Source organism: Eleutherodactylus coqui, chromosome 2 (genome assembly GCF_035609145.1).
Source record: "Eleutherodactylus coqui strain aEleCoq1 chromosome 2, aEleCoq1.hap1, whole genome shotgun sequence".
NCBI lineage: Eukaryota > Metazoa > Chordata > Amphibia > Anura > Eleutherodactylidae > Eleutherodactylus > Eleutherodactylus coqui.
The window spans coordinates 16,276,160-16,292,607 of record NC_089838.1 but is presented as its reverse complement, the minus strand read 5'-3'; the positions used below and the strand labels follow the sequence as shown (position 1 = coordinate 16,292,607).

At 44.7% G+C, this 16,448-nt stretch overlaps 1 protein-coding gene across 1 annotated transcript in view; it reads right to left on the bottom strand.

The window, feature by feature from the left end:
- Positions 1 to 16,448, bottom strand: part of LOC136611133 (A disintegrin and metalloproteinase with thrombospondin motifs 2-like) — a 238,633-nt gene that overhangs the window by 67,548 nt on the left and 154,637 nt on the right. The window contains exons 15-16 of the mRNA XM_066590415.1: positions 13,428 to 13,508; positions 4,720 to 4,886 (exon numbers count right to left, since the gene is read on the bottom strand). Coding sequence (XP_066446512.1) covers positions 4,720 to 4,886; positions 13,428 to 13,508 — 248 coding nt within the window. The remainder of the gene's footprint in view (positions 1 to 4,719; positions 4,887 to 13,427; positions 13,509 to 16,448) is intronic.

Below are 16,448 nucleotides of genomic sequence, written 5' to 3'. Positions count from 1 at the left end.
TCAACAGCACTTTCCCTGATCTATGTCAGAACGCATCTGTGGCGAGCCGCGGGCGGGCAGATTTTAATACTCGGGTGACACCTGATCTCGCCAGCCACTCACTGCAGGGGGGTGGTATAGGGCTTGAACGTCGCAGGGGGAAGTTGTAATGCCTTCCCTGTCTTTCTATTGGCCAGAAAAGTGCGCTAACGTCTCAAAGTAACCCGAACATCGCGTGGTGCTTGCCTCTAGTAACGAGCATCTCGAACACCCTAATACTCGAACGAGTATCAAGCTCGGACGAGTACGTTCGCTCATCTCTAAAACTTACACATCAGTCTCCAGTTTGTCCAATTAAATTAGGGAGCAGATCCATAACTGCTACTTTATCAGAATACCTAGACCATTAATTACAGAGATATGTTGTGACTCTACCTGCGTATATTAAGAACACAGGGCACCTTCTCACACTTTTAAAAGATCTTGAATGGGAATCTTCATACTTATGAGTCTCCCTCGATATGACCACGCTGTATACCAGCCTGCATGAATAGGGGTTACAAGCTGTGAAACCATTTTATGTACAGTTCCTCTTCTGCCTGAGAGACAAGGAGTTTTATCCTAGATTCAATTAGCTTTATACTTAAATACAATGATTTTAAATGAAGCACTTCAAAAGGTACGTGTTTCGCACCGAGTCATACTGACCTCCACATGGAAGCTTTTGAAGAATTTGAAGGATTCACATATTAAATTTTATCGCACATTTATACATGATATATTATAAATTTGGGATTGATCATAGATGTACCTTAACCCCTTCACGACCAATGACGTACCGGTACGTCATGGAGCGTCGGGGTATGTATAAAGAGAGGTTGCGTGGCAACCTCTCTTCATACAGTGCGGGCGTCAGCTGTTTATAACAGCTGACACCCAGGGGTAATAGCCGCTATCGGCCGTTCGGTCCTGTGTTCAGAAACATACCCATTGTGGCCCTAATCTTATGTTGGTATGCACAACAGCGCCCAAAATAAGAGAAGCAGCCGGTGGCTTTCAGAACAGACATTTTGCTTGAAGGTGTTTTAGGCCCCATTGCACTCTTGCAGAGCCCTAGAGCGGCCAAAACGATGGAGAACCCCCACAAATGACCCTATTTTGAAAACTAGACCCCTTAACAAATTCATCTAGGGGTGTACTGTATATTTTGACTCCAAAGTTTTTTAAAGGAATCTAAGCAAAGCAGAAGGAAAAAAATTACTACTTTCATTTTTTTGGCAATTGTGTCATTTTAAAAACAGGTTTTTTTTGTACAGCACACATATGCATGAGGATTTACACCTCAAAATGGATCTCCCTGTTTGTCCCGTGTTTAGAAATATATCCATTGTGGCCCTAATATTATGTATGTATGCACAATGAGGCCCAAACCGAACAGAGAATTAAACTTCAACTGTCTTTTAACTTTTACATGATCGCCAATATCCATTGGATAACTGTGATCACGTGACCAAACACCACTTACGGCGTCCCTCGGTCCCTGCGCCAGACTACCTTTAGGAGCAGGGAGATTTTAAATTTCCCGGACCCTCCCCAGCTCCTGCGCTTGTGTACACCACAGCTGGGTACAGGTTTGTGGATAAGGCCTCAGGTAAGTAATTTTACCTCCTTTCATGGATCAGATCTGTAACGGGAGGTGAAACTTTAACCTTTTTGTACTTTTACATGATCGCCGTTATCATGTAATTACACACACAGCTCTGCTACATGCAAGCCACAGACACACACAGCTCTGCTGCATGCAAGTCACACACACAGAGCTCCGCTACATGCACATCACACAAACACACACAGAGCTCTGGTACATGTACATCACATACAGCTCTGCTACGTGCACATCACGCACATACAGCTCTGCTACATGCACACCATGCACACACACAGATCTGCTATATGCACGTAACACACATACACAGCTCAGGTAAATGCATGTCACACACAGAGCTCAGCTACATGCACGTCACACACACACAGAGCTCTGCTACATGCACGTCACACACACAGCTCTGCTACATGCACGTCACACACACAGCTCTGCTACATGCACGTCACACACACAGCTCTGCTACATGCACGTCACACACACAGCTCTGCTACATGCACATCACACAGAGCTCTGCTACATGCACATCACACAGAGCTCTGCTACATGCACATCACACAGAGCTCTGCTACATGCACATCACACAGACCTCTGCTACATGCACATCACACAGACCTCTGCTACATGCACATCACACAGACCTCTGCTACATGCACATCACACACACAGCTCTGCTACATGCACGTCACACACACAGCTCTGCTACATGCACATCACACACACAGCTCTGCTACATGCACGTCTCACACACAGCTCTGCTACATGCACGTCACACACACAGCTCTGCTACATGCACGTCACACACACAGCTCTGCTACATGCACGTCACACACCCAGCTCTGCTACATGCACGTCACACACCCAGCTCTGCTACGTGCACGTCACACACCCAGCTCTGCTACATACACATCACACACACACCCAGCTCTGCTACATGCACATCACACAGACACACAGCTCTGCTACGTGTACATCACACACACACAGCTCTGCTACATGCACATCACACAGACACACAGCTCTGCTACGTGTACATCACACACACACAGCTCTGCTACATGCACATCACACACACACAGCTCTGCTACATGCACATCACACACACACACAGCTCTGCTACATGCACATCACACACACACACACACAGCTCTAATACAAGCACATCACACAGACACAGCTCTGTTACATGCACATCACACACAGTTCTGCTGCGTTCACATCACACACACAGCTCTGCTACATGCACATCACACACAGCTCTGCTACATGCACATCACACACAGCTCTGCTACATGCACATCACACAGACACACAGCTCTGCTACGTGTACATCACACACAGCTCTGCTCCATACATTATAATATACGTGTAACTCACTGTTTCACGGACAAGTGGTTGTTAGTATTTTGATTACGTTTGATGTTTAGCAGTACATATGCATTTTCTCTAGCATAATATCCACCACTTGGTGGAACAGAAGGGGGCTTTCTGGTCAATTGAATGTGGAAAGATGTCTTGTCTTACCTCACTTCTGGTTCTGAAAGCCCATCATAAACAAAAATGTTACACTGGTTTTCCTCTTACTGTCCTCAATGCGAGCAAGTATAAAAACTGGACTTCTTTTATTGTCTATACCATATTCTACTTGCGAAAAGAGATGCTTGTTGCGGTTTGTTCACCTCCAAAATGTGTTGCAGCTATTTGGACCAGAAGTATGTACTCGCATTTCTTTGGCAACAAATGGCTTGACTGCTCCTGTTGGCACCTGCCCTGTTTACGGATACACCTTGAGAATAGATTTGGAACAAGGAGGTAATGGGGAACCTTGTTCTACCACTCTCCCTCAGAAGTAAGTGATAGCTTTCCTTCTTATGGTCTTATGCCAAATTGTATTATTTGAGGATATACCACTGAGTGTTTGGTTTCTTTTTCCTTCCATATGGAAACAAGGTGAGAGGGGCAGGCTAAATGATCTGTAGAGTACAGGGGGTTACTGAGTCTGTAAACGTGCAAGGCAGTACAGCTGACAGTGGTAGAAGGAGAGGTAAGACCTAAAGATCTTTCCATGATCTGCCCTGCCTGGACCTGCCAATCAAGTGCAGCATCCACCCTGAAAGAGGTAACCCCACTTTTAGAACCTCACCAGATTATCTGATTCTCGATATATCCCTAGGTGTAAAATGAAGGAGAGAGAATATGTAAGGACAAGGCGGAACAGAAAAGACAAATAAGACAAGGTCAGAGTGCAGAAGCAACAATAGTCAGTAAAGTTATTGTCCAAAGTCCATAAAAGGAGGGCAGTAACAAAAACTCAGAGGAACAAAGGCAAAAGCACCTAACCACTAATCAGGACCAGTATACAAAGGTATTACCGCCATCCTCTGCAAAGAGGAGCTAGAATAAATACCCAAAGCAAGTCACTGGTAGGCTGGTTGAGATGAACATCTCAGCCAGCCTATTAGCTCTACAGAGAAGAAAGGTTTCTCCCTCGAAATCCAGTGCCGAATGCCACTGCACATGCCCCGGCAAGTGAATCGTGTGGTGTGGTATTGATGCCATGACATCGCACAGACCTGCATATGCACCCAATCCCCGTTGGCGCTCGCGGTGCTGTGCCATGTGCTCTCAGACAAAGTTGGTTAAAAAACCATACAAGGTGTCCACAGAAATACCTCTATGGGGCAAAAGACATCTTTCCATTTGTTTCATTGATGACATTAATTCATTAAAGGCATTTTTTAATTGGCACCATTGAATGAATGTATTGCTATGCTAATTCGTCTTAAACTGATTACTTTGATTATTTCTAGTACTGGAACAAACATGCTCCATGCACATACCGTGGTGCAATGCTTGAAAGATCTTTCCCCCTAGATAGGCATTTTTGTGAACACCATGCATACGTCTACTGTTTGGCAATAATGCAGTCTGCATATGGTCTGCCATTATGGTGTTACTTTGTCTTTGTGAGTTCTTTTGTCTCAGTGCCAATTCTTTCACAGAATTACCGAATGTTGCTTCACACAAGTATACAGGCATCGTGGATTATGAAACAAAAATTACTATTTGGCACTTACAAGAATTACAACAGGAGTTTTCAGAGGCCCCATAGTCTGAATTGTTTCCCGGTTGGCATCATTCCGATATTCCCATTCAATGCCAATTTTCACGAATACTTTCGAAGTTTGCAGACTCTCATTTTCATCGTTTAAAATAAACTTCCCAGTTGCTTGATCTCGGATAGCTGGATATAAAAACAAAGGGAAAATTACTACCGGTAAGGCAAAGCTGCTGAAACTCTCTGCCCAACACAGAGCCTGCATTCTACACATCATTGGTTAGGATTTTATTGAATTATGGCAACTCTTTGTTTCTAGGTAGTGCCGAATAGGACTATACTTGGCCTAAGAACGATGGAGTTTAGACATTTGTTAAACAAAGTGTTAATAAAACTATACAATATCTCCAAAAAGGTTAATCACTGGTGAGCATTACAAAAACATAATATAAAAATGATATGTTTTGAGTACAGACATTATAAAATATATATAGAACTAGCTTTTGTCCGCGACTTCATCCACATGAAATTCGTATTAAAGGGGTTGTCCCGCGCCGAAATGTTTTTTGTTTTTTTTTCCAAACCCCCCCCCCCTCCCCCGTTCGGCGTGAGACAACCCCGATGCAGGGACCTAAAAAAAAAACCGCTCAGCGCTTACCTTAATCCCCGCGCTCCGGTGACTTCTATACTTACCGGTGAAGATGGCCGCCGGGATCCTCTTCCTCCGTGGACCGCAGCTCTTCTGTGCGGTCCATTGCCGATTCCAGCCTCCTGATTGGCTGGAATCGGCACGTGACGGGGCGGAGCTACACGGAGCCGGCATTCTGCACGAACGGCCCCATTGAAGACAGGAGAAGACCCGGACTGCGCAAGCGCGGCTAATTTGGCCATCGGAGGCCGAAAATTAGTCGGCACCATGGAGACGAGGACGCCAGCAACGGAGCAGGTAAGTATAAAACTTTTGATAACTTCTGTATGGCTCATAATTAATGCACAATGTACATTACAAAGTGCATTATTATGGCCATACAGAAGTGTATAGACCCACTTGCTGCCGCGGGACAACCCCTTTAAGCTTTCTAGATGATACAAATCGCAACTATCTTCATAATTATTATGTTGCTAATTTATCACTAATTAACATATGTTATTATAAACCTTTATATTTCTTTATTAGAGACGAGCGAGCACCCAAATGATCGGGTCCTCGTTATTCGAGTCGAGCTTTTTGTAAAATTCGAGAGCTCTACTCGAATAACTAACCTCATCGACTACAATGGGAGACTCGAGCATTTTTGTATGTAGGACGCCGGGTCCTGAGCTTTTTTTTTCTTCCTTGGGTTCGTGTGTGTGTTCTCTTTCTCTCTCGCCAGACAGCCAAAAAAATTGCCATTGACACGTGCTGTGTCGCAGCAGGGAGGGGCCAAAACAGGCATGTCACAGCGGGGAGGAGCCAAAAAACTGGGACGAGGTCAAACACGGCGTGATGCTCGTTCGAGTAACGAGCACCATCGAGTATACTAATACTCGAACGAGCATCAAGCTCGCCAGAGTACGTTCGCTCAACTCTATTCTTTATCATATATCTTTCTGTTTCTTTACTGTATTTTTGAACCCATGGGTACTCTGTGGGTATCATCGGTATTTGTGGTACAAATACAGTTTCCCATTTAGCACATGCAGTGTTTTCTGTGGTCGCAATAACATTTCGATTGAGAACTCTTATTTGCAGTCTGATGCCATTACATAATTTCAGAGGGTTTAGGTTCCTTAGTAACATAACTGGTGCGCTAATCTTAAGAATGCGTTTAGGTGGAGGGAGACCAGCTGGGTTGAGGGTGTTTAGGAATTCCATGGGACAGTTTACTGTATCATCAGTTTGTAGCACTGACTCTACAGACTTATACATTTCTTCTTCTTCGAATGATTTCAACAAAAGATCATTAATAGCAGCTGCTTTGTCATATTTTGGGGTTAAAATGACACGCTCGCATCACCAATATAGGGCTTCGCTTTGTTATCAGAGATGTCTGGATACACCTTAGCAGTCAGTTCTGTAAGAGATATCGCCGCCACTCTAACTAAGCTTGGTTTTATAATGATCTTACCTTCCGTGTAGAGTTTTCTCAGTCTCCTATTTTGAGTAACATCTCTGAAAAATGCCCATCGGAAGTGTCCTCTCTTAAGAGAACTCTGTTATTAGGGTGAGCTTCAGAATATGAGGCCACAAACATGAAGATTTTAAAGATAACCTTACTTCTTAGGCTCGTATTCCCCTGGGCACAACTGGTGAAGTTTGCTGAAAGTCTCCAGCTAAGAGAACCGCAACACCCCCATTAAGCCATCATTTGTCCTCCTCTTTTAGCGTTCTACTGAGAGCTTGAACTCAACTGAGCCATAGTGCATTCATTCCATACTATTAGCTTAGTCTCTTCCAGCACCTGCACCATATTACTCTGCTTTGATATGTTGAACAAAGGAGTCTCTACATGCATCAGATTTAAGGGCAGCTAAAAAGCAGATTGGGCTGTCTTACCACCATCTAGTAATGTGGCAACAGTGCCAGAAGAGGCAATTTATCGATTTTAATCCTCTTTAATCGGCTCTGCACTTCCTCCTGTGTTAGGTATGCAATATGTTGTGGGGGGTTCGTTTTATTCGCCTGCATCTCGTGTGACATTTCTTTTTCAGTTGTGAATACAACTGAAAAGAAACCATTTAATAGATTTGCCTTCCCCCCATAGCCTTCTATGATTTTTCCTACATTATTTGTTAAAGGGCCAGTGCTCTCAGTGCAAATCCGTTTGCTGTTAATATAATTGAAGAATAGTTGAGGGTTATTTTTGCTCTCTTTGGTGATCAATCTTTCTGCCTCCTTCTTAGCAATTTTATTATTTTCTTTACATATTTAGTTTTTTTTCCCTGTATGACTTTAGCGCTTCTTCGCTGCCTTCTTGTTTGAATAGTTTAAACGCTTTCTTTTTGTCGTTTATTGCCCCCCTTACAGTCTTATCGAGCCACACTGGTTTCCTTCTACTTGTGTTTTTTTTTTTCTTTTAAAGGGTATGAACTGCTCACATGAGGTGATTAGGAGGTTTTTAAACTTTTTCCATTTGTCGTCTGTACTGATATTTTTGAGGATGTTGTGCCAATTAATGTTACCGATAGTAGTTCTGAGTGGATCACATTTCGCTTGACTAACGTTTAGTTTTTTGGGTCATTCCCTGGTAAGGTTTCTTATTGAATGACAGCTGGAAATAAATTATATGGTGGTCACTGTTCCCCAAGTGCCTCTCAACCTGCACCCCCATTATTCGGTCCGGTTTGTTAGTAAGGCCTCGGTCAGACGGGCGTTTTTTCGCGCGATTTGCGCATGCGATCTTTTAGAACCATTGCTTTGCAATGGTATCGGACACATGGGCGCTTTTTATGCGCTTGTCCGATAAATTATAGGACACAAGATTATGGAAAGTGGTTCAGCAATTACCTCCGCTACTTCCTTTAGTATCTTAACCCTCTAGCCATCTTCTCCCCCAGCATAGCTGCACTCTCCCCATTGAGATGCAGCACATCCCCACTGTAGAGCCTGTAGCCAACAGCAAAGTCAGCCCAGTTCTCCAGAAGTCCTCTTTCTTATACCAACTCTAAAGCCACTGGATTCCCTCCCTAAGCTCCCATTGTCTTTCTGGTGTGGCTCATGGTACACGCAGTATTTCCAATAAAATTACCTTGGAGGTCTTCGCCCTAAGCTTAGATCCTAGGTCCCTGAAATCGTTTTTGAGGGACCTCCATTGACCACTAACTTTGTCATTGGTGCTATAACGGCTGGATCCTCACCAGCCCCTCCCAGCAATCTGTCAACCCAATCTGTGTTGTGTCGAACTCAAGTGCAAGGAAGACACACTGTTCGACGATCTTGGTCTTTGTGGCAGATTGCCCTGTCTGTCCCCCTTATAATTGAGTCCCCCACCACTATGACCTGTCTAACCAGCCCTGTGCTTCCCTTCCCCTTCGTACTGGAGAAGTCATCTCCCTGGCGTTCAGTGGGGAATGTCGTGCTACAGCGGTGCTGGCTCTGTAATGGCATTCCCATCATCTGCCAACTTTGCAAACATATTGGGGTGTGCCAGTTCAGGACCAGCCCACCTGGTTCTCTTCCCTTTACCCTTTCTTACTGTCACAAAGCATACACAGAATGGGAGGAATTGGGCTAAGGAGCAGCACATGCGAAAAAGACTTGGGTATACGAATAGATCATAGCCTGAACATGAGTCAACAATGTGATGCGGCAGCAAAAAAGGCATACACAGTTCTGGGATGTATTAAGAGAAGCAGCCAGCTCTGCAGCCCGTATAAATGATTAGAGTGCCATTACGTGATCACCTTTCTGATTGGAGTCATTCACTTTCCCTTTTCTTTTCCATGTGGCCCAGAATACCATGGCCACAACTGTCTCTGCAGAATGACACGCGGACATTTCTGACAGTGAGGGTGATCAATGAGTGGAATAGGTTACTATGAGAGGTGGTGAGTTCTCCTTCAATGGAAGTGTTCAAACAAAGGCTGGACAAATATCTGTCTGGGATGATTTAGTGAATCCTGCACTGAGCAGGGGTTGGACCAGATGACCCTGGAAGTCCCTTCCAACTCAACCATTCTATGACATCTTTGTTTTCTTGCTTTTCCAGCACCTTCTCTAGGTTTTCCGGTCTTCTACACAATCCCACCGTCTAGTGCTCAATATACTAATAATGCCATCTGTGGTACCCGATATAGTAATAATAGTATCTCTATTTTAGGGATGCCTGCACCTGCAGGTCAACACAGTAAATGCAGCTTATAAACACCCCCACATAGTAAGAGTGCTTTCATACAATGCCCTTTTTGGCTCCAGTCAGTAATAATGTCTCCTCTGCCTGCAACTAGTAATAATGCCCCTTATGACTCTTATAGCAAGCTGGGGTTACTTGTCTGCAGATCGCCGACCTCCCGGTCCGGAAATGGGCACCACACGTGTAGAAACACTCGGGAGACTTAACTTTCTCTTAAACCTGGTGCTTGCCAGCATTAATTTTCATGGCACAGCAAACTTTATACAGCATAAACATAGTCCAGCGTTTACAACCCACAGGGTCACGGTCACTAATCCAACCTGGGGTGTCTAGAGGGCGTCCTCCTCAGTCAGACGGGTGACGGGCCCAAATTGGTCTGCACCGGACTTCAGGCTCCAAGTTCCTGATGTGGCGTCTTCACACTGCCTCTCCCTGGTCCACACTGGACCTAAGGCTTGCAGCCCTTCAAGCTTTGCTAAGCTGCAACTTTCCCCTGAGTGTGACAGGAGCTGATCCTTTTATCTCACTTTCTGCCACACCTACAGGTATCAGAATGCTTGTCAAGCACCCTCTTCAGGCCACGCTATGTACTCCTACACTCTATATCACTTAACAATGCCCCTTGTCCCCCAACAGCCTAATGAATGCAGCTTGTGGTCTCATAGTCTGTATTAAGTCGACATAGTCATTAATAATATCCCTAAAGACTTGGATATACTAATAAATCACAGACTGAACATGACTCAACAGTGTGATGCAGCAGCAAAAAAAGGCAAACACAATTCTAAGATATATTAACAAAAGCACAGATCACATCAGGTAATTATCCCCCTCTACTCTTCATGAGTCTACATTCACACGAGCATAAATCCCAAACTCACACGAGCGTTTTTCCCCCCTCCCAAAGATGCTGCAAGGCAAAAAAAATCTCTACATGTCTTATTTTTTCACGGCCCTTACAATGAGACAGTGAAAAACATTGCATGCCTTTCGATGTGCATGTGAGTGCGTTGTGATGTTTCCCAATGAAAACAATGGGAAACACTTGCATATCCACTTGAAACAAGCACCGGATGATTAGAATTTCAGAGAAGTAATGTGGGGGGTTTTACATGGAAATCACTTTTTATCTGCATGCAAAGCGCACGTTAACAAACGTAATATCGGGCCAGGTTCTCAGGTCAATAATGCACTTGTTCATGTGAAGATGGCCTAATTTAGACCTCATCTGGAATATTGTGTCCAGTTTTGGGCACCCCAATTAAAAAAAAAAAAGATGTAGACAAACTGGAGCATGCAAATAATGCAAACTTGGTGGCTTCACTGTATCTAAAAAAAAGAAGGCTGAGAGGAGACTTAATAGCTGTCTACAAATATCTGAAGGGCTGTCACAGTGCAGAGGGATCAGCCCTATTCTCATTTGCAAAAGGAAAGCCTAGAAGCAATGGGATGAAACTGAAAGGGAGGGGACACAAATTATATATTAGAAAAAAAAAATTCTGATAGTGAGGGTGATCATTGAGTGGAACAGGTTACCACCGGAGGTGGTGAGTTCTACCTTCAATGGAAGTCTTCAAATAAAGGCTGGACAGACATCTCTCTGGGATTATTTAGTCAATCCTGCCTTGAGCAAGGGCTTTGATCCGATGACCTTGGAGGTCCCTTCCAACTCTACCATTCTATGATTCTTTTGTGCACTTACTGAGAGGTATCGGTATAATTTGTATATATTTCTTATAGCTGCATATCTACAGCTATTTACAATTTTATTCACAAGTCAATTATCCAGTGCTAAGTGCAGAAGTAAGTGACCCCCCTATGTAATATAAATAGTAACACACATCTGTACCACACAAAGATGAAATTTGGCACAATCATTCTTTAGGTCATAAATAGGAAAAGTAAAGGGCTCGCACCTTGGTTATTCAATTCTAAGTGCAAAAGTAAGTGATCCCCAATGTAATGTAACTTCCCGTGTCATGCAGACTTGAAATTTGGCACGACCATTCTTTCGGTCCTACATAAAAGAAGTAAAGGGGTTGCAACTTGATTATTCAATTCTAAGTGCAAAAGTAATTGAACCCCTATGTAATGTACTTAATCTAATCCTCTAACTTCCCAGTGTGGTACAAACTTGAAATTTGTCACTACCATTCTTTAGGTTCTAAATAGGAAAAGCAAAGGGGTCACAACTTGATTATTCAATGCTATTGTAAAAGTAAGTGACCCCTATGTTACGTTTCATTTAACCCCTTGAGTGGCGGGTTTCCTACCATCCTGTCGTGCCCACCAGGGCAGGTTTTTTAAAATGGTCTAATCATTGAATTTCAACTAATTTTGCAGTTGCGTCTCAAGAGCCATAACTTTTTCATTTTTCCATTGACATGGCCATATAAGGGCTTGTTTTTTGCGGGACAAGTTGTGATTTTTTTAAACAGGGGGGAGGAAAAAAAGAAATGGGGAAAAAAGAAAAAAAGGGGCCATGTCATTAAGGGGTTAAATAATGTATTAACTTCCTTCTCTGGGTCATTACGACGCATGCATACCACATGTGTGATTGTATTTTTGAATTTTTTTTACAAAGTAAAGGGAGACAAGTGTTTTTATAATTTTTTTTATAATTTTTTACCTTTTTTTTTTTTAAAATTTTTTTGTCCCTTTAGGGGACTTCCACAGGGACCCATCAGGACCCCTGATCACATTCCAGGGGTCCGATGGTGACAGCCCTTTACATGCTGCAGTGACAGCCCTTTACATGCTGCAGTCACATAGACTGCAGCATGTAAAGGGTTAACACAGCAGAGATCGGAGGTTGTCTCTGATCTCTGCTGTAAGAGCAGGTACCTAGGTGTCCTCTGACAGCCAAGCACCAAGCTCTCCCTGCCACAGAGACCATCGGCTTGCTTCTGACAAGCCGATGGTCTCTATGGCAACCTGTAAACAAAGCAGGAGGTTGCCGACATATCGGCAATATCTTCTGCTGGTTTTTCAAAGCCCTTGCACTGCTCTGTGTGGGTCTGTGCAGGCAGAGCACACTGTCACAGCTTGTGGCACTGTGCTCTGCAGCTCCCATAGTGATACATAGCCCGGAAATCTTCCGGGCTATGTCACTATGAGCAGTGGAGCTCGTCCGGGAAAATTTCCGGGCATGCCACTCAAGGGGTTAAAGCATACACAATTCTTCAGGTTACTTTTCATAATAAGCTGCTGTGTGTATACAAGTAATATCACTATTTCTAGCCACTATATGACCTGTACTGTGCAGCCATCACCAGATTGCTCCTCTGCAGGCTCCTTCTCTGATTTTCAGTTTACTCTCAGCTAGTAGATGGAGACTAGCTGCTATAATATCTCAACATACTGCACATGAAGAAAATCGCAGACTGTGTTCCATAAGTCTGTAATACACACACTCGTTTATAAACACTGCATAGCACAGCCGGGTCGCTGTGATTTCAGTACCTGTAAATCACTTACTACTAGATGTAGCCATGTCTGTGTGTCTCTCTTCCCCTGTAGCAACTTACCCACCTGACTATTTTCGTCACTGCCACTGAAACAAATGGAGTGGCAGTACCGGAGCACAGCAGTCACTCCATGCATGCAGTGACTTACAGGACATGCGTTTTTGGAATAGTTGGGGATCCCGGCAGTTCAACTTCCACCAATCAAAAAGTGAATCGCTACCCAGTGGATGGGGTATAACGTTCTATCCCGGCACAGACCCTTTACTACAAGTTGTCTCAAAGTGAAGTGACCATTTACATTTTGGTATATGATGGAGACTTGCAATAATGGTAGCCACTTCCTTTTCCATACTTTCCCCAGGGATAGCTTTAGGCATGTGTCTGCTGTGCTTACAGGGAGATAGGATTCTAAATTGTATGCTACTTACCGAGATTGTTAGCAGATGATTCTGTTTCTTGAATGAGCAGATGCCGGGCTCCAGCTGGAATTTCAAATATCCGAATGTAACCTGTTTGGGAAAAAATTGTAAAATGTAAATAAATTTTAAAAAAATCAAAGTCACAACCAAATGTCTGGATATAGAGCATAATTACTAGAGATGAGCGAGCGTACTCGGTTCGGGTGTTTTTGCACTCGAGCACCGCTTTTTCCGAGTAACTGACTACTCAGACGAAAAGATTCAGGGGGCGCCGGGGGTGAGCGGGGGGTTGCAGAGGGGAGTGGGGGGGGGGGGGAAGAAGAGCTCCCCCCTGTTCCCCACTGCTACCCCCCGCTCCACCACGCCGCCCTCCGCCCCCTGGCGCCTACCGAATCTTTTCGTCCGAGTAGTCAGTTACTCGGAAAAAGCGGTGCTCGAGTGCAAAAACACCCGAACCGAGTACGCTCGCTCATCTCTAATAATTACTACATACTGTGGCAGAGGTGCCACTTTAGTGGCGTGTTTGAGCCACTAGGGGACCATATTTAAAAAAAGGGTGGGTACACAACAGCTATTCTCAACTTTGGAGGTAGCTTCACCTGAGGGGCACATTAAAAAGAGGTGAACCTGAAGGGAGAGACGGGCTATGCAGAAAGGCCTGTGGCAGCAGTGTTACTTGAACGTGTAGGAGATGCACCCTGTGCTCCTTTATGGCATGTGAAGCTTTAGGTGCCAGGCCTGACTGTTACCGAGAGAGAGAGGCATCGGTAATGCTTAGCAGGAGGCGAGGCAGCCAGGTTGTGCTTTTGTGCACCAAAACGGTGTGAAATATTTGCTGTGGAGAAGCAAAATAAAGCTGGCAGGAGCCAGATGAAGAAGAAACCAGAAATATGGCGATCCTAGTGATCCCCATATGCTAATCCCCCCAATGTCACAATACATTAATTGCTTACATGCCCTATAGCCTAATAAATTCCTGAACAATATTGTAAAATTCCATATATAAGACTGCGTTACGATTGATATGCTATAGGCCGCCTGCAGACGAGCGGGTCGGATCCGGCAGCGAGAAATCTCGCCGCGCGATCCGACCCCAGAGCCTGCAGGGACGAGCGCGTACTCACCCGCGCCTGGCGGCCCCGGCTCTTTGATGTGCCGGCTGCCACGCAGCCGGCGCATGCGCAGACCGGAGCCGGCGGCCAGGTGAGTGCGTGCCCCGCAGAAAATTAGAACATGCCGCGGTTTGTTTGCCGTGCGAGATTTCGCGCGGCCAAACCGCGGCCGTCTGCATAGGAGTGCGTATTGTAATGCACTCCTATGCAGACTTTCAGCGGCGGAAATCCCGCGGCGGGATTTCCGCTCGTCTGCAGGCGGCCATAAGCAAATAGACCATAAGACAAAACAAAAAACACTAGGTTAGTACAGCAATTACATTGTTACATGTTCAATACTAAAAAAAGACAAATGTACAAATTGTCAAGAGTTAGGCCCCCTGTCCACAGCCGTGACGGAATACTGCTAGCGATGTTCCGCTGTGGGGGAGGAGGCAGAAGCGCTGACAGGTCTCAGCGGTGAGCCTATCTAACAGATAGGCTTACTGTGGAGAATCGCGGCAAATTGAGGCGTGCCGCGATTTAGATCCTGCAAGCAGAGAGATGCCATGATTCTCCACTCGTGGATACTGATGCTGCGCTGACAGCGGCATTTAAAGCGCTAACAGTTCCCATGTCGGAACTGCTGCCGCCGGGTGTCTGCTGTAAGAAACAGGCTGCACCCGACGTTCAGGGGTCCCATACAGTGTCCCGCGATAACATCGCGGGACACTGTGCAATTGCTAGGCAGCCGGGGGCCTTCTAAAAGGCACACGGCTTGATAGGCGCTCTGCAAAGGCAGCCCTATAGTCCTTCAGACGGACCGGCTTGATAGAATGCCATAGCATTACATCATACTGTGCAGGACAGATTGTTCGCATCTTGCGAAGTTCGTAACTCGAACGCTCGCAGGTAGGAGACTACCTGTATAGTGTTGGTGTAAAGTATTGATAGTACTAACCTACTATAGTACCCCATGTGTAGAGAATTTGTTACACAGGTACCCCCCGTAACCCTTTGGGACAAAGTTAGGCCATGTTATAGTTTATTTTGCTTATTCATGCTTAGTGAGCTGATTTATAGTTTGTTATATCGGTTTTATATCTTTACACTGCTTTCTATACTATACCGATTAGATTGGATGACCGTTATATTCTACTCCAATTTATTGAGATACTTGTCCTCTATGCCTTATTACATATATCTCAGTGCGTATGTAGGAAGGTACCGCCAATTTGCTGAAATTGCTGAAGTTTATCTGTGCACAATTTATCTCCCTTTCATGTGTCTATGGGTGAAATAACCTTTTTATCATGGAACGTCAGGGGTATGGGCTCAGCGAGGAAACGCTCCATGATAATTTCTCTGGTGCTTTCCCACAGTACCCATATAGTCCGCTTACAGGAGACCCATCTCACGCCTGATAGCACCAAAGTTCTGTGCCAACCCTGGGTGCAGTGCTCATATCACATGTCCTATTCCAGGGGAGTGTCTTTACTGATATGATGCTCTCTTCATTGGGAGCTCGAGCAGTCCAGAATCAATCCAGAGGGCAGATTCATTCATATAAAAGCCAAAATTAACAATGAACCTGTCATTATCCTGTTATTATAATCCTCCAGCTTCCAACTCTATACTGATGGAGGGCATTTCATTTGCATCTACCTCACCCAAAGCATCTGTAATTTCTATGGGAGATATGAATATGATAGTGGGCCCGGCTATGGATAAATTTGGAGGCAGTGCTAGTTTGAGAGGAATTGGGGGGCCAACCAGATTAGCTTCTGCGATATCGGCTGCAGGCTGGATTGATTTGTGGTAATTATCCCATCTGAATTCCCAGGAATTCTCATGCCACACTGCTCATAATCATGCCCTTAGTCGTATAGACTAAATATTTGGATCTCCGTCTCTATTCTCCAAAGTTAGCTCCATCATG